Raw genomic sequence first — 14,974 nt, forward strand, 5'->3', positions numbered from 1 at the left:
AGATCTTGTTTGCTTTTCTTTCTGCAGGCTAATTCTCAATTCTTCAAGAGCTAGAATGATTGATTTGTGAGTATGTTTCTTCCTATTATTATCACTGTAGTGATGATAGTGATGATAGTTGAGCCACTTTTTTTGCAGAAGAAAGGTCTGAGTTTTTAAATATTCCCAACAACGTTGTAACCTTTCTTGAAACTATCTGCAGGTTTTTCATAGGCCTCTTTCTCAGGCCTCTGAGAGCCTGACTCAGTGAGCAGGAGCTTGTGGTAAGGCCAAGAGGAATACTAATATATGCAGGCATTGCTTGCAGAATTCTACCTCCTATGTAAGAATTCTATAGGAATACCAATTGGATGCATTTGGACTCATCCTCTCTTAATGCAAGCTGACCCAATCTGTTTTACACTGGCTGAACTAACTAATGCTGTACCTTCAGCTATCTAGACAGCTCTACAGGTTACAGCAAGTAAAACATACTCTAATCATAGATATTTACTGGAATATTTATATATGTATATGTATAATTTATGCTAGAATAGTTATTTTCACCTACCTGGACTTTCAGAAAGCCAACTCCTTCCATGTCTATCTACTACATGGTTCTAGCAACCCTTCTAAAGCAAAGATGTTAATCTTTTCAGGCTCTTCCCAAAGCTTTCTACTTAAGAGCTACAAGACACATGTGCAAGAATGCTTAGGGCAACTTCACGGGTATTTTACAAGTGAAGGATGGCAGCAGCTCCTCCAAGGTCACAGCATGTGCTGTGGAAGGACATGGCTGCCTCGGGTGTGCAGATGAATCTTGAGAACGCGGATGTGGGAGCCAGTGGTCTCTGTGGTCCTGCCCCTCCCATGGAAAGGGATGTGGATTATCCAGCCAGCCCTGCTGATCCCAGCACAGCCTTCTTGTTAGGTATGTGATGAGAGACATAATGAATTGTTTGAGCAGTGAATGTGGTCACCCCATTTCTGGGGCACTGCACATGTAGATGTGGAAGCAGAGCTGCAGAACTGGAAGCAAGGCCTCCCATGAACAGTGCAAGAATTGATGGTAAAATCTCTCCACAAAGAACAAGCTGCATCAGGAAAAAGCTGGGTTTTTTTTTTGTTGTTTTTTTTTTTTCCTTTTGTCATTAAAACTGGCAGAGAGAAGAGTTTTGCTGGCAAAAGAAAGGCATATAGAGGTGTGAGGAGTTTCTATTCATTATGCTAATCAAGATAACTACACTGCCAAAACACTGAAGTGCTGTACAGGCCTTAGGGTGTGCACCTGATCCAGGTCTATAAATGTCTATAAATATCTAAGGTGTGGGGGGCAGAATGGCGAGGCCAGACTGTTTTCAGTGGTGAGTGGAGACAGGACAAGGGGAAACGGCTGGAAACCGCAGCATAGGAAGTTCCACACAAACATGCGCAAGAACTTCTTTACAGTGAGGTGACGGAGCACTGGAACAGGCTGCCCAGGGAGGTGGTGGAGTCTCCTTCTCTGGAGATGTTCAAGACCTGCCTGGATGCTGACCTGTGCGACCTGCTGTAGGGAACCTGCTTTGGCAGGGGGGTTGGACTCGATGATCTCTGGAGGTCCCTTCCAACCCCTACAATTCTGTGATTCTGTGATTCTGTGAAAAGCAGAACCTGGACTCACTCACTTCTGTGGCCATCTAATATCAAACAAATCCACAAGCACAGACTGCAGTGTGAATAGATGATTGATCTGTCAAACTTCCTTTGCTTTTTAAAATAAGAAGAATAAAGGGCTTGGGGGAATGGAGTCATGTGGAGTAACAACTCTGAAAATTACCACGGGCTTTGGAACATTTCCTCAAAGGTGTAAGAGAGGCTGTTGTGATGCAGCTCTGTAATACACTAATGACAGAGGTACTGGCAAAATCAATTAAAACTTTTAGCTGTGGTTGCAACTCAGGGGCTGTAATCTCCTTACGCAATACACTTGACAGCCTTGTAGAACACGAGCCTGTTTTTTGCACCACAGTATATTCCTCCTCCCTTGCCATATTATGGGTTGTTGGGCTTTCTTTCTTTCCTATTTTTATTTTTACTCTCATAATATTTAACCAAATAAGCTTGTTATTCTGCCACAGATAAAACAAACATAGGGAAGCTCCTTGCAGGGATGGGTATGCCTGTCCTAGGGGAGGAGCAGCAGCTTATCTGCCCCAGGATTTTGTGAGGTAATCCTGCTTTGTCATTTTTTATTATCCACGCGTCGTTTTGTTGACCAAAGATTTGTCTTTTTGCCTTACACACATATATAATGCCAATATATAAATTGCACAATGGGGTTATGGCAGCACGAGCCAATCTTTGGTATGTTTATCCATGCAGAGACATAAGCCTCTGTCTTTAGAGGCGAGTGTTTCCTCTCCTTGTTAGACCTATGAATATCTCTCACCAACAAAGTTTGTCAGTTTTCACTGCTGGCAAGTGTGCTGCTATAACAAACCCTGCAGACTGGCAAGCCTCCAAGTGGGGCGGGAGCTAAATCCTCCCTGCTATCATTAGTTAGTATTTACATTATGGCAGAGCATAGAGGCTTCTAGCAGTGATTCAGGCGTTGCTGTGCAAGGAGACAGTAAAAGACACTTCCTGCCCCAAGCAGTTTATAGTCTAAACAGAAGAGCCTGATGATAAATAGCAGAGAAAAGGCAGTACTTTTGCAACATGGAAAAGCCTGCAAAACACGAGATGTTTCTAAAAATAAATATTAAGTCTTTGTATTTGTTTTATAGAATACTAACATTTGTAATTTCAAGCCTTCTTAGTCCTTAAAGCTAGACAGTTTTTACTTATTCTAACAGCTACAGTTCTTGCTTACTCACACGACTCCAGGAGGCAAGGTCTTTTCAGATGAACACATCATGTCGACGATCTTCCTTCCAGTCCTGTGTCAAAGTTCCCTGCTGCTGACCTGTCCAGAGAAAACAATGACTGCAGCTACACAGCCAGATTCTCATGTTCTCTATTTGTGGAGCAAGAATTGTTTCTCTTATCTTGACCAAGTACAACAGCTTTCTCCCACTAAAGCAATTGATTTTTAAGAATAGCAGTAAAGTTTAATTTTCACATACTCCATTATTCTCAGTGCACATTTCAGTTTCCCATCTATTTCATGTACCCATGGTCCCACTGGTAAATACTGCTGTCAAACCTGTGGATTCACTGTTTCATCCCTCACTTTTGACCTTGCCATTTTAAGTGGCAGAAGACTGCTACAAATTCTTGGTTTCTCTGATGACCAGTGATATAAAAGAAGGGAGAAAAGATGTAGGCAGAAAGAAGTGGGTGTTTTGCTTGATCCAACTTGGCCCTTAGTTGTAAATTATTGCACTACGCTTAGCAAACAGGCAGCTGAGCAGGAAAAAATCTGTGGGAGAAGTAAACTTCTACGCTATGCATTTTCTTGAAGGTGTAGAGGCAAATGTCAAATTCATATGCATTGTTTGGTTCTGCTGTAGGCAATGGAGGTGTTTATACTGAGGAAAATGATTAGAATTTATCCCATGAACCTCACCTCGCCATCTTCACTCTTTCTGCATATTCTGAAAAGACTACCTAACAGCATGTCTAAAAATAGGACTGAACTTTCTTAATTTCATAGCAGACAAGCATGCAGGAACTACTGTGTATTATTGCACTGCGCTGCAAAGAGAAAGGAATACTCATACTGTCTGTGTAGGAGGAAGTCTCTGAGGGGAAAATCATCAATAATAAAGGCCTCTTTTATTTGAATCACCTAACATTTCAGCTCTTCAAATCCTAACTCTGAATTTTCTTAAAACAGGTTTCTATTATCTGTGTTAAACACATCAAACTGAGTAATTCAGTCTCATCATCTAAATTCAGTGTTGTGATAGCAGATTGTAATTGGGACAAGCTACCTAAAGAGGTAATAGAAGGCTTGATAAAAGCAGTATGTGAAATGTGTGTTTAAGGAATTACATAAAGGCCTTAAAACATATATGTGAACATATGTGAGAACAGTATAAAATGGTGCTCTGTCATAGCTGGTTTTGTGGGGCTGGAATAAGGGACACACTTATTGTGAAATCCTGCCAGCCTTGACCACGAAATCTCAAACATTACACTACCTCCTCACCTCTGTGTTCGCAAAAATCTGCTCCTGGTATCTCAGGTATCTCAGCATCACATCTGCTCAGCGCTCACCCTGTATGAAGACTGGCTGCAGCTTGGCACGAAACCCCAGCTTGTGGTCCTCTGCTAAGGCACCTTTGGGGCTCACCTCAGCAGAAGAGGTTCCCATGGATTAGTGTGAGCATCTTTATGTCTGTTTTTCCTGCCTAGCTGTGGGAGTCAACGCAGCTAGCCTGGAAGAGAGCAGCGCACTCTTCTTCCACAGAAGAGCACTCAGACATTCTCCATTTCTGCAAAGGTGACAGCCTCATGAACATGCAAGCCACTGAGCAGTGCTGAGCAGGGACAAGAATTCATGGCAAGGACTGTTTAGTCAGCACATTTTTCCATGCAGGCCTGGAGGGCAGTCTTGTGCACTGGAACTGGAGTGCTGCCTACTTACTGTAGCCAGTTCAGGAGCCCAACACTCACAACACAGTACATCAACATTCAGAGAGAATGCCGAATATCTTGTCATGCATAGTCCATAATTTTCCTGGTTTGCTTTCTTATGCAATAAACCTGGTTTGTTGTCTTCTAGCAAATGGATGTTCTCAGGCAAGTATACAAAGAATGTTTATGATAATAATACCCCTGTTAATAACATTGCTAAGATCCAGACACTTGTAATTCAAGACTACAGTCTGTCACACTTCTACAAACCACAATTTCCATTGCTAAACTTTCAGTGCTCCTAAGAGGAGGGGTGTAAAGACTTTTTCATTAGGTTGGAATGATGGAGGTAATAAAGTAAGTGACTTTTCCAAAACCATAGGACATATCACATGGCAAACGAAACCCTAATCCAGCAAAGCCCTTTGTGTGGATGAAACTTACAGCATGTGAAGAATAATGAAATCAAATACTCGGCTTGACCCACCTTCTTAAGAATAATCACCAAACAGAGTACGTCACACTATTTGATGCAAGGACAACCAAACTAACGTGTAGACCAGTATTCATCTAATCATGAGAAAAACAGCTGTGTCGACTGATTTGCCCTGCTCCGCTATCTCATGTCCTATATCCACAGATCCTCACCCCTTTTTTTAGTTTGCGTAAAACTTTCTTCTGTATTGCCACACGTGGCTCAGACATCATTCTGGCTTTTTAAACCTGTTGTCAATCTGATCCATTGAAAGAGGCTATCTTCTATCAGCAGAGCACAACTACATTGTCCTTCTGCATCTGTCACATCAGATGAACAGTCCTCATTGTGCAGGCAGCTGGGTGGGTCAGCTCTGCAGGGATGTGTCCCACACTACTGCAATGCACACAGCTCTGGGTGAGCCCAACAGACAGCACTTGCAGCCAGTGCACCTGCTGTGCAGCTACCTGTGCCACTTTTCTAGAATTTCCACTGTGAAAGATGAGCCCATGGTGGTTTCACAAGGCCATTTTCTCTTATTCACGATATCAATAAATCCGTATCACATTTAAGTGTTTATATGTATAAGTTGTTTTTAATAACACCCACCTCATGTGCCTGGCCTTTACTATGCAGACACGTATGTCAAAGAACACACATATCTGACGGATTGACAGAACATCTGGAAAACCCTATTTAAGGAAAACGCTCTATGGCCTTGGCAAGGGACTTGCTTAAGGCCAGCACGTGGTCTGTATCCGCACACCAGCACAGAACCACGACAGGACCGCTGAACTCTGCAACTCCTCAACCTGAGGAGCAGGGCTCCAGCGCCTCCAGCTTCGCCATGGCCACGGCCAAACCACCTGGAATCACCAAGGGGCTTTTGTGGGACGTTGCTGAAAACCTACAGCACTGTTTGTACGCCGTCTTTAAGCTCTGTTTTGGTTCTAGTGACATTTGGCATCCGCAGACACAAGGACTCGGCCCGACCCGCTCCGCAGCGGGGCAACGCACCATCAGCCCCGGCCCACGCATCCCACAGGGCGGACCGGGCCGGGCCCGGCGTCACTCCTCTCCCCATCTCTCGGTGTGCCAACGGCCGGGCTCATCCGGGGCGAGGCCCGAATCCCGACGTACCTGCGGGGGCCCGGGGGACTGTAAAGTGGGCTGAAGGCAGCAAGAGGCTGAGGCGGGAACCGCTGAGGCGGACAGGGGGACGCCGAGGTGGGCGCTGAGGCGGGAGTCGCTGATGCTCCCGCTCAGGAACGCTGAGGCGGAGCGGCCGCCCGCGCCCCCTCGCGGAGCCGCTGCCATCTGCGCGGGACGAGCGCTCCGCGGTGCGGCTCGGCGCGCTGCGTGCTGATACGCGGTAACTGCCCGGAGAGGAGAGGAGAGGCGAGGCGGGGCGGGGCGAGCCGCCTCCTGCCCTCTCTCCCTCCCTCCTTCCTTCCCTGCCCGCCGCTCCCCCCGCCGTCGCCGCCGCCTCTCCTCCCCGGCCTCCCTGATGCCGAGGAATGGATAGAGCGGCTGCCCTGCGAGCCGCCGGCATGCTGGAGAGGAAGGAGCGGGGCGGCGAGGCGGCGGGGCCGGCCGTGCGGAGCACCGTGCAGCAGTGCGGGCTGCTCCAGGACCTCATCGACATCTCGCTGTCCAACCTGCGCGGGCTCCGCACCAAGTGCGCCGCGTCCAACGACCTGACCCAGCAGGAGATCCGCACCCTGGAGGTACGGGCCAGGGAAGCCCCGGCGCCGGGATGCGCCGGTCCAGGGGCCGGGCCCTGTCGCCGGCGCCGGGAGCTGGCGCTCTTTCAGGGTACCGGGCGGTGGGGAGGGGAGGGGAGGGGGAGGGAGAAGCCCTTCCTTTCTGCCCGGGCGCAGAGGGGAGCGAGGCGACGCGGAAGGGAAGCAGGAAGGGGGATCGGCCGCCTCTCCGCGCAAGCTGCGGGGCCTCGCCGTCCTGTCGCGGTCCCGTCGGGCCACCGGCAGCGAGGCATCCCGCCGGCCCAGCGCTGCGCCGGTGCCAGCGGCGAGGGAAGGCGCGCCGGGCCGGACAGGTGCGGGAGCCGCGGGCAGGCCGCGATGAGCTCCCGCCCCTTCGCGCTGCTGCCGCCCGGCTGCCGGCCTGTGGCGGACTGCGCGCCCAGAGTGGCAGGTGCGGGGCGAGGCGGGGACCGGAGGTGCTTTCGGAGTGCCTGGCTGAGCCGAGGCGCCGCGTGCCTTGTCCCAGGATGCTGGACGCGCAGATGTTTCCCGCGGGTCTCTGGTGTTTGTTTCTGGTGGCTCCTGCTCTGTCCTTCCAGGCCTGTCTCTCAGTCCCTGGCTCGGTTTCGCTGATCTAATCCGATCCTCCTTTGCGCTCCGTTGGTGTGGCTGACGGCGGCGTTGCGGTCCACGTTGGAGAGATGCTCCGCTGTTCAGAGGCGTTAAGCAGAATCCTTTATGCAGAGAACGTGTGCTTTTTTGATGCTTTCAAACACGATCTGACTGTATGCATGAGTGTTTGGAAAGGAATTCGGAGTTGTTCCGTTTGTTTGACCTTAAATACTGAATAGTGCTTCCCTTTGCCTTATGTGCAGGTAATGCTGCTCTGAGCAGAGTACACAGTTCCCACCTATCTCCTGCTTGGTCAGAAGTGGAGGCCAGTGCTCCTTTTCCCTAGCCCAATTCTGCGGGCTGCAGAGCTGGAGCATCAAGCTCAGAGAAGGAAAATCCTTGTAATAGTGAACCTAGAACAAACATATGCTAGAAAGTCCCTCACTTAAATGAAGCTAGGGAAAACAAATGATGGTAACTCTCAGCATAGCCTCTTAGAAATCTATTGTTTCTTCCTCAGCCTTTCTTTCCTCAAAAAAAAAAAAAAAAAAAAAAAAAAAAAAAAAAGAAAAAAAGAAAAAAGTTGGTAGTTTTTTCTTCCTGCCACCTCCAAATAGCCTTCAAAAGACTATTCTTCATAACAGTACTTCTGTAGACTTTTGGCAACCCTGCTGTCTTTTCAGTGCTCAAACAATGTAAATCACCATCAGTTTGGAAAACGATCATCAGTATTTTGCTGGTGGACCCATTCTGAAAGGAAACCTTTAATCACAAAGTCCAAAGGCCTGCTATCATCTTCAGGTTGTTCTGAAAGCAACAAAAATTATTGCTACTGATAGTTACTGAGTGTGTGTCTGCATTCCTTAAGCAATTATCTGCTTAAACCAATGGGTGCCACATTCACCGGTGATCATAAAATTTGTCCCTCATCAGAAGAATCTCTGATGTGCTCCCCAGTACGTGATTTCTCTGGGAATTCAACCAAGTGCTCTTTTGAATTGAATTGGTTGAATTCTCTGGGAATTCAACCAAGAATCCCTGCCACCCCATGAAGCTACGGGAACAGGTACAGACTTTCTGCTCTTTGCTCTCTTCAGTTGCCTGTGCCTGAAGACACGATGTCAAGCAGGGGCTCAATCTCTCGCTTAGTGACTCTGCGCAGTCTGAAGTGGGTTTGTGTGCCGCTGCTGAGCACAGAACCGGGCTGTAGGAATTGAGGGTCTGCGTTTGTTTTCATGTTGTGATTTCTCGCGCTGTACCATGGGGACTCCTGGAGGGCTGCAGGGCTGCCCCAGTAACAAGTGGCCTTTGTCATTGTGCTGGTTGTCATTGTGCCATATTAACGTGTCAGAAATGTGTGCATATGTGCTCATACACATTTGCCCATCCGATCAAGTCAGTTCAGGAAGGTGCTCCAATACTGCACAGAGCCAGCGTTAGCAATAGCCTGACTGCAGCATCAGTCACTGTGCAGCCTGTGAGCAGCTCCTTGCCAGTCAGTCGCAGCGTAACGAGAAGCTGCGAATTCGGACATCTCCAGGAGCCACTGCATGGCTTCTTGGATCCTGCATAGTGGCTACTGGTGGTATGGCCGCTGGGCCTGCAAACCTCATGGGTGCTTTGGTTTGATCCTAAATGTCTCACGTTCATGCGCAGAAATGTCTTTGTGGAAAAAGAATTATGAGAACTTATCTGCATTGTATAACTGGTAAACTGTACAGCAAAGCCACAGGGATGTGATAAAACCATGACATAGATGCAAGGAACAAACTGGAAGCAGGATGTACTACTTTGGGAGGGGAGGAGACTTAACTCTAGAAGTTAAGAAGTGGCTCCTGTAGCCAAATACCAGGCTGCGCGTGTCTTTTGAAGACAGTCCAATGTACTACATCAAAAATCAGTTTTGATTAAAAACAAAAAATGAAACTGATAAAGAACAAAAAGCAATGGAAGCTTTTCTAATATAGTCGGTACATAGTTCTTGTATGTTGAAAACTTTCATAATGTCTAGTTTTAGTATCAGACCTGTGAATGTGACAGGTGAAGGGATATCTCCTTGAACACAACATTCTGTATCTGTAAACCACAGATGTTCTGACCAAACAGGTGTAGCAGTGAATGCTGCTGGGTGAACACGGCTGTCTTAAACCCTGTGTCATGCAGGTCAGACAGCAGTGCATGCTCACTGCCACTTCTGGTTCCCAGGTTAGCACAGCCCTGGAGTAAAGTTCTGAAAGCAGTAGCACTATGAATTGAATTAGCATCCTAAAGCACCAGTGAAAAACAAATCCAAATGTATGTTACTTTTTACCCAAGATCTACTGTCTTTATCCTTTTTCCTCTGAGTCTTCGCAGCCTGTCGTGTACACCACATGATTCATGATCTGTGCGTACTTCAAAGTTAAGAACGTCAGTATAACTAAAGGTGAGGTTGTGTGCATGTTTATGTCCCTCCCAATTTACTGAAATGCATCAAGGCTTTCCTCGTTCCTCTTTGTGCACAAGGTCTCAAACTGAAGCGCATGGGAGATAAGGATGTCAAACTGGAACCCCAGCAGGAAAAAATAAGCACTCATCAGTCTAAAGACTGTAGTCAGAACTTTCTGCAATGTAGAAAGAAGAAGGGGGAAAGAAAGGACTGTGGGAATTACTTAAAAGTAATGTGCTTAGATATGTTCCATGAGCTGAGCCCATTTCACATGTATGAAGGCTGTTTCTTAGAAGGGCAGGGAGTTTCCTTGTAGTACAAAGTAGATTGTGCTGGCTTAGTTACTAGCAGAGTAGGTTCTCTGATACCATGAGGTCTTGTATTTTCTTAATTTTTATGTTTTACTGAGTTAGTGCTTGAGTGTTTTTACCCTACGCTTTGGTGTATGGTTTTCTTTCAGTTCTGTCCTCGCAGGTTTACTCATTTCTCAAGTAGACTACAAAACTGAAGTGGAAAATAATGAGAGCAAACAATTTCTTGCCATGGGGTAAGCACCCAGTGTTGCCTCCAGATATCTTCGCAGAAAACTAACTGTCACAGTTTTTAACTCTGTCCTTGTGCTAATCCCTTACATCACCATTAAACTGCTTTTGCAAAGTTAGAGGTATATTTTTTTAGCTTGTTTGTTGGGTTTTTTTTGGAACATTGATATCTTTCTGGGTCTGTCTGACTAGGAAGCTGCTAACAGGACGAATCCTCCAGCACTGCTAATTGCAACAAAGATGAGGCAGAACTAGGCTGAACTGAGACCCAGAGTATGTTTAGATTGGAGATACATTTTCTTTCTACCTCGATTCTTACATCATAAGAACCAACTAGAGTGCTTCTGGGAAGGAAGCAAGCTGGTTATGGTGGGAGTGTCGGGGTGGGGCTGCAGCATGCATTTAAGAAAACTGCTTTAATTCTCCCTGGTGACCTTTGTCTCTGATGGAGACATCCTTGGCCCAATGGGCAGAGATCACTTTGACCTCTTTCTCAGAAATGTCTTTTGTTCAGAATCTCCAGAAAATCTAATACCAGGTCAGAAAGCCTGATTGGAGCTGTGCTGTGTCACAAATAAGTCTGTGACTCCTCAAATCAGTCTTTCAGTTAGGCTGAATGATACCTATAGGTAAAATATGTTGGAACTTGCTTTATCGTTATCTTCATTCACTTGATAATTTGACTAGAGAAAGCTTATCTCTTAACAACCAATCACTGAGCAGAAACAAATGCATTGAAAATGAGGGGACGAATGGAAGGTGAAGAGCTGTAATTGTCCAAACTTGCAGACTGGAAGTTGGTTATGTGGTATGCGTAAGTAACGAAAGACTGTGTGTTCCTAAATTTTATGTAGGGAGCAGTGAATTTTTCAGGCCAAACTGCAACCTGTAGCCACATGTTTATAAGCCCTGCTCAGCTGAAAAGACTTCCTTTTCTAACAGGTCTTACATAAGAGATGTTCTTCCCTTACTTCATCTCACTTTTTGCATACATGCAGTGCATTTGTTTTTTCTCAGAGGTGAGCAGAAAGTTTTCTTTTTTTTCTACATTTGTGCATCTATTTGTATAAAATGGGCTTCAACAGAGAATCTCTTTGACTTGGAAGAAGAGAGAACCATGTGTTATTACAAAGTCATCATCTGTTCTTTTTCACAGCATGTCTCTGCATATGATCAGAATTCGTACGTTGTAACAAGTTAGCTTATGTCCCACAATTAATTTTATATAAATGTTTACGTAAGGAGTCATCATGTTTTAACATACCTGGGATAAGCTCTGATGTGTAGGTTGCCATCACGATGAAGATGCAAAATGGCTTGCTCTTCACTTTTTAAGCTCTGTATGTACTTATCTCCTTGACTGGATTCTATGAAGCACTAAATGGGAAGCAAGAAGGAAAGTATCACAGTAAGTCTTAATAGTGCTTTTGTCTCCAAAATTCTGTTGCTGCTGGATTGTGTTACAGCAGAATTATTTCTGCTTGGAGCCAGCTTGGAGGTCCGTACAGCAGCTGAACTCAGTGAAGAAGTTCACCGGTATGTACGTGCCTGCACACACTGACAGGAACCCACAGGCTGTCGTGCTTGACAAGCCTCGCTCTCCACATACAAATTCTGATGTGTATTGCATGTTCAGAATTGATGCAATCAGGCAAGTAGCCCAGCCTGAACTCCAGTTATATCTAGCTAAACCTGTGGCTGTAACCAGTTTTGCATAGATAGCACTTGAACAGAGCTTGATGTGCTAGTCGAGTTCAGATGGCAGCAGGTAACTGCATTTTGCACAACAAAAACCCCAATGAGTGTTAGGGCTGCGTACGGGTGACAGATTTACAGATATGAGTCAGCATGGTGGTACATAAATTTATCACCTGTTGTTCATAAGTAGGAACAATTAACAAAAGTCTTGCAACATGCAGAATTATTTAGGGAATAGTTACACTTAAAAATACATTGACACCATAGACCACGTGATCTTTCAGATGCTGGTGGGATAAAACTTACTTTCTTTAAGGCTAAGGTTTCCCATCCTTTTTTTCAGCCAATGCGGGAGCTTTCTCTTTCCAAAAGATAAATTATAATGAAATCATTCTTGGCTATCTGTCACTGTTTTGGGGATTAGAGAATGTATTGGCTAGATTACTGCTGTGGTGAAGGGTGCAGCACAGAATGATGTACGGATGACACCACCCAGCGACACTGACTCAGACATATCTTAGAGACCTTCCTCCTAGCCCATTTCTCATTCCCATGGAGTAATCCCACACGACTAGCAGCTACAGCAAAGCAGTGGCTTAGTTGCCACAGCTGGTAAGCAAGGAAACAGGATCTTTGACTCTGGAAGCACACCTGTTCCAAAAGAGATGGACTGCCTTTCCAGATGCAACTCCTGAGCAGGGCTGCTATGCCATTTACAGATGATCCCAGAGATTATCCTAGCCCAGCAGTACTCTCGTGAGAGACATGAGAAACACTTGTTTCCTACAAATGGAAGCCATGATGGCAGGTAAAAACAAGAGCTTTGCATTAGAAATGCCCGCTCCTACATATGGCCTGAGAATTTTTTAGTTTGTCTTTCTTTTGATCAGTCAGAAGTGACTCGGGGAAGGGATTGCAGCAAGAGTATAGTGTAGAATATGTTGTTAGATGTCTGACTCAAATACACTTAATGAATGAGAGGAAAAAAGGAACAGCTTCCTGCCTTCTCAGCAGTGATTTTCCTAAAAGGAGAAAACAAGGAGTTTCATTCTTCTTCTTATGCTTGGGGAAGTTGTTGAAATTATAGAGTTGAAAGCTGGGGGCTGAACCCAAATGCAGACCCATAGCATTCTCTGTCCAGTTGCAACAAGTCTCCAGGAATAAAACAGGTGAATGCTGCTCATTGCTTTGAAATGTTTTGTGAGCAGAGGTCGGGTGTCTGTCATTCCTTTTCTGTGTAGAGAGGAAGTCTAATTTGCATTGCGTGCATCTCATGGACACTTAGTAGAATAAGGAACCATGCCTTGATAAGGGGCTAGAAAGTGCCTGTGAAGTGATGATTATTCTATGATTCTTAGTTATCCCAGGTGGAATAGCTCTAATAGCAGAAACTGAGAGATCTGCTTAAGAGCAGTAATTAGCATGGCACTGAGGAACCTTGCTGGGATGCAGCAGATCCAGGCTCTCAGTTGGGTATGTGACACTGCTGGAAGAACTAGGTGAGCACAGCTTTCAGAATGCAGCCAGGAGGTGGACGGGGCAGTTTGCAGGTCTGTGGTCTGAATCCCTGAAAATGCTTGGAAGCCTTTTTCAAGGAAGTTTTAAAGGTTGGCAAACAGTTTCCTGCCCAGTCCTACTCTTGTTATTTGCTTCTAAAACATGGGGTGTCGATTTATTAAAGAACTTTCACTTCTGTTTGAAGCAACCTAAATTTAGAAAGGAAGTCTTGGGCTTCTCATTACTGCTGTGTGTGTAGGCTATTGTAGGGTCTTGCAGATTCCAGTGTGAGGCTGTATTTTTAGCTGTTAGCTATGCTGACTAAACTAGAAAGAATAAATAATAAGTATTTATTTCCAGATTGAGAACTTCAATCAGGAGTAACGACTGCAAGTTATTAGGTAGGGGTTGCAAATGGATTGGTCAGTAAGTAATTACTGAAAGATGCGTAAGATGTGTGACTGTATCCCCTACGCACCTACAGTGCTCAATAATTTATCCATCCTTAAGGCACTGAGAATTTTCTATCAACAGTTTTCATCTTCCAGAACAGTGTTGGTTTTTTTTTCTTTTTACCTTGTTAGTAAGCTAGAGGGTTAAACTCTGCTTTAGGAGATAGTTGCAGCTCCACCAAAATAAGCAGAAGTTCGTAAGTTTTTGTTGCTTGGAGTTTCAGGGAAAAGAGAAACTGTTTTTGACTGAACTTTCCGCAGAAGACTTCTGACTTTCAGATATCTCCTTTTAAAAACTTAATCAGCTAAGCAAGACATTTCAGTTTAGGGGCCATTTGTCTTACTGATCAAAACTGAAACTTTCTGCAAACGGAAACACTTCATACAAAGACCTGTAACTCTCCACAGTTTCGATGGAGATAGTTCTGAGTGCTCCAGGCCAGCACCACTTAGTAGCATTAGACTCTCTTAGTGCAGTGCGGGTCAGATGCAGTATTTATTTTCCTTTTTAGTGAATTCTGGAAGCTATATCCTTGTCTGTTTTCCCTTGTTTTAAGTAAACAGCTGACACTGAGATAAACCAAGGTGAGCACAAACACTAGAGACTTTGCATTTCCTTACACAACAAAGCTGGAAGAAACCCCAGAGTGGATGTCAAAGGGCTTGCCAACCCTGTTTGTATTACATAAGGATATTATGTGTGTTAAAACTGGCTGAGTGTGGCAGGCCTGAATTAGCCACTGTTGTATCGCTGGCGTTTTGGATGGTATAATGAGGCAGAGCTTCTGCAGGCCGCCTGCCATTGCAACCTGAATTCTTGGACCATCTGCAGTCATGGACAGTGACCTGGAGGGAGTCTACAGAGCTGAGGCTTGGAGGCAGAAAGGAGAAGATTTTTTGGTAGTGATGTTTAATGCTGGTCTGTAGCAGTAATTACCCGTTTGCATCTAACCAAACAGGCCTTATCTGGTACCAGCTGCCAGTCTGCAACTGAAGGCACAGCTAAGTTGGCTTAATACTTCTGC

The 14,974-nt window shown here is 45.4% G+C and overlaps 1 protein-coding gene across 1 annotated transcript in view; it reads left to right on the plus strand.

Annotated features, from left to right (window-relative positions):
• Positions 1–6,534: 6,534 nt before the first annotated feature.
• KSR1 (kinase suppressor of ras 1) overlaps positions 6,535–14,974 on the plus strand; it is a gene marked incomplete at both ends in the record, with an annotated part of 54,154 nt that continues 45,714 nt past the window's right edge. Inside the window, one exon of the mRNA XM_079544934.1 lies at positions 6,535–6,744. Within this exon, the coding sequence (XP_079401060.1) occupies positions 6,535–6,744 (210 nt within the window). The remainder of the gene's footprint in view (positions 6,745–14,974) is intronic.

Source organism: Tetrao urogallus, assembly GCF_951394365.1.
Source record: "Tetrao urogallus genome assembly, chromosome: 20".
Classification (NCBI taxonomy): Eukaryota; Metazoa; Chordata; class Aves; order Galliformes; family Phasianidae; genus Tetrao; species Tetrao urogallus.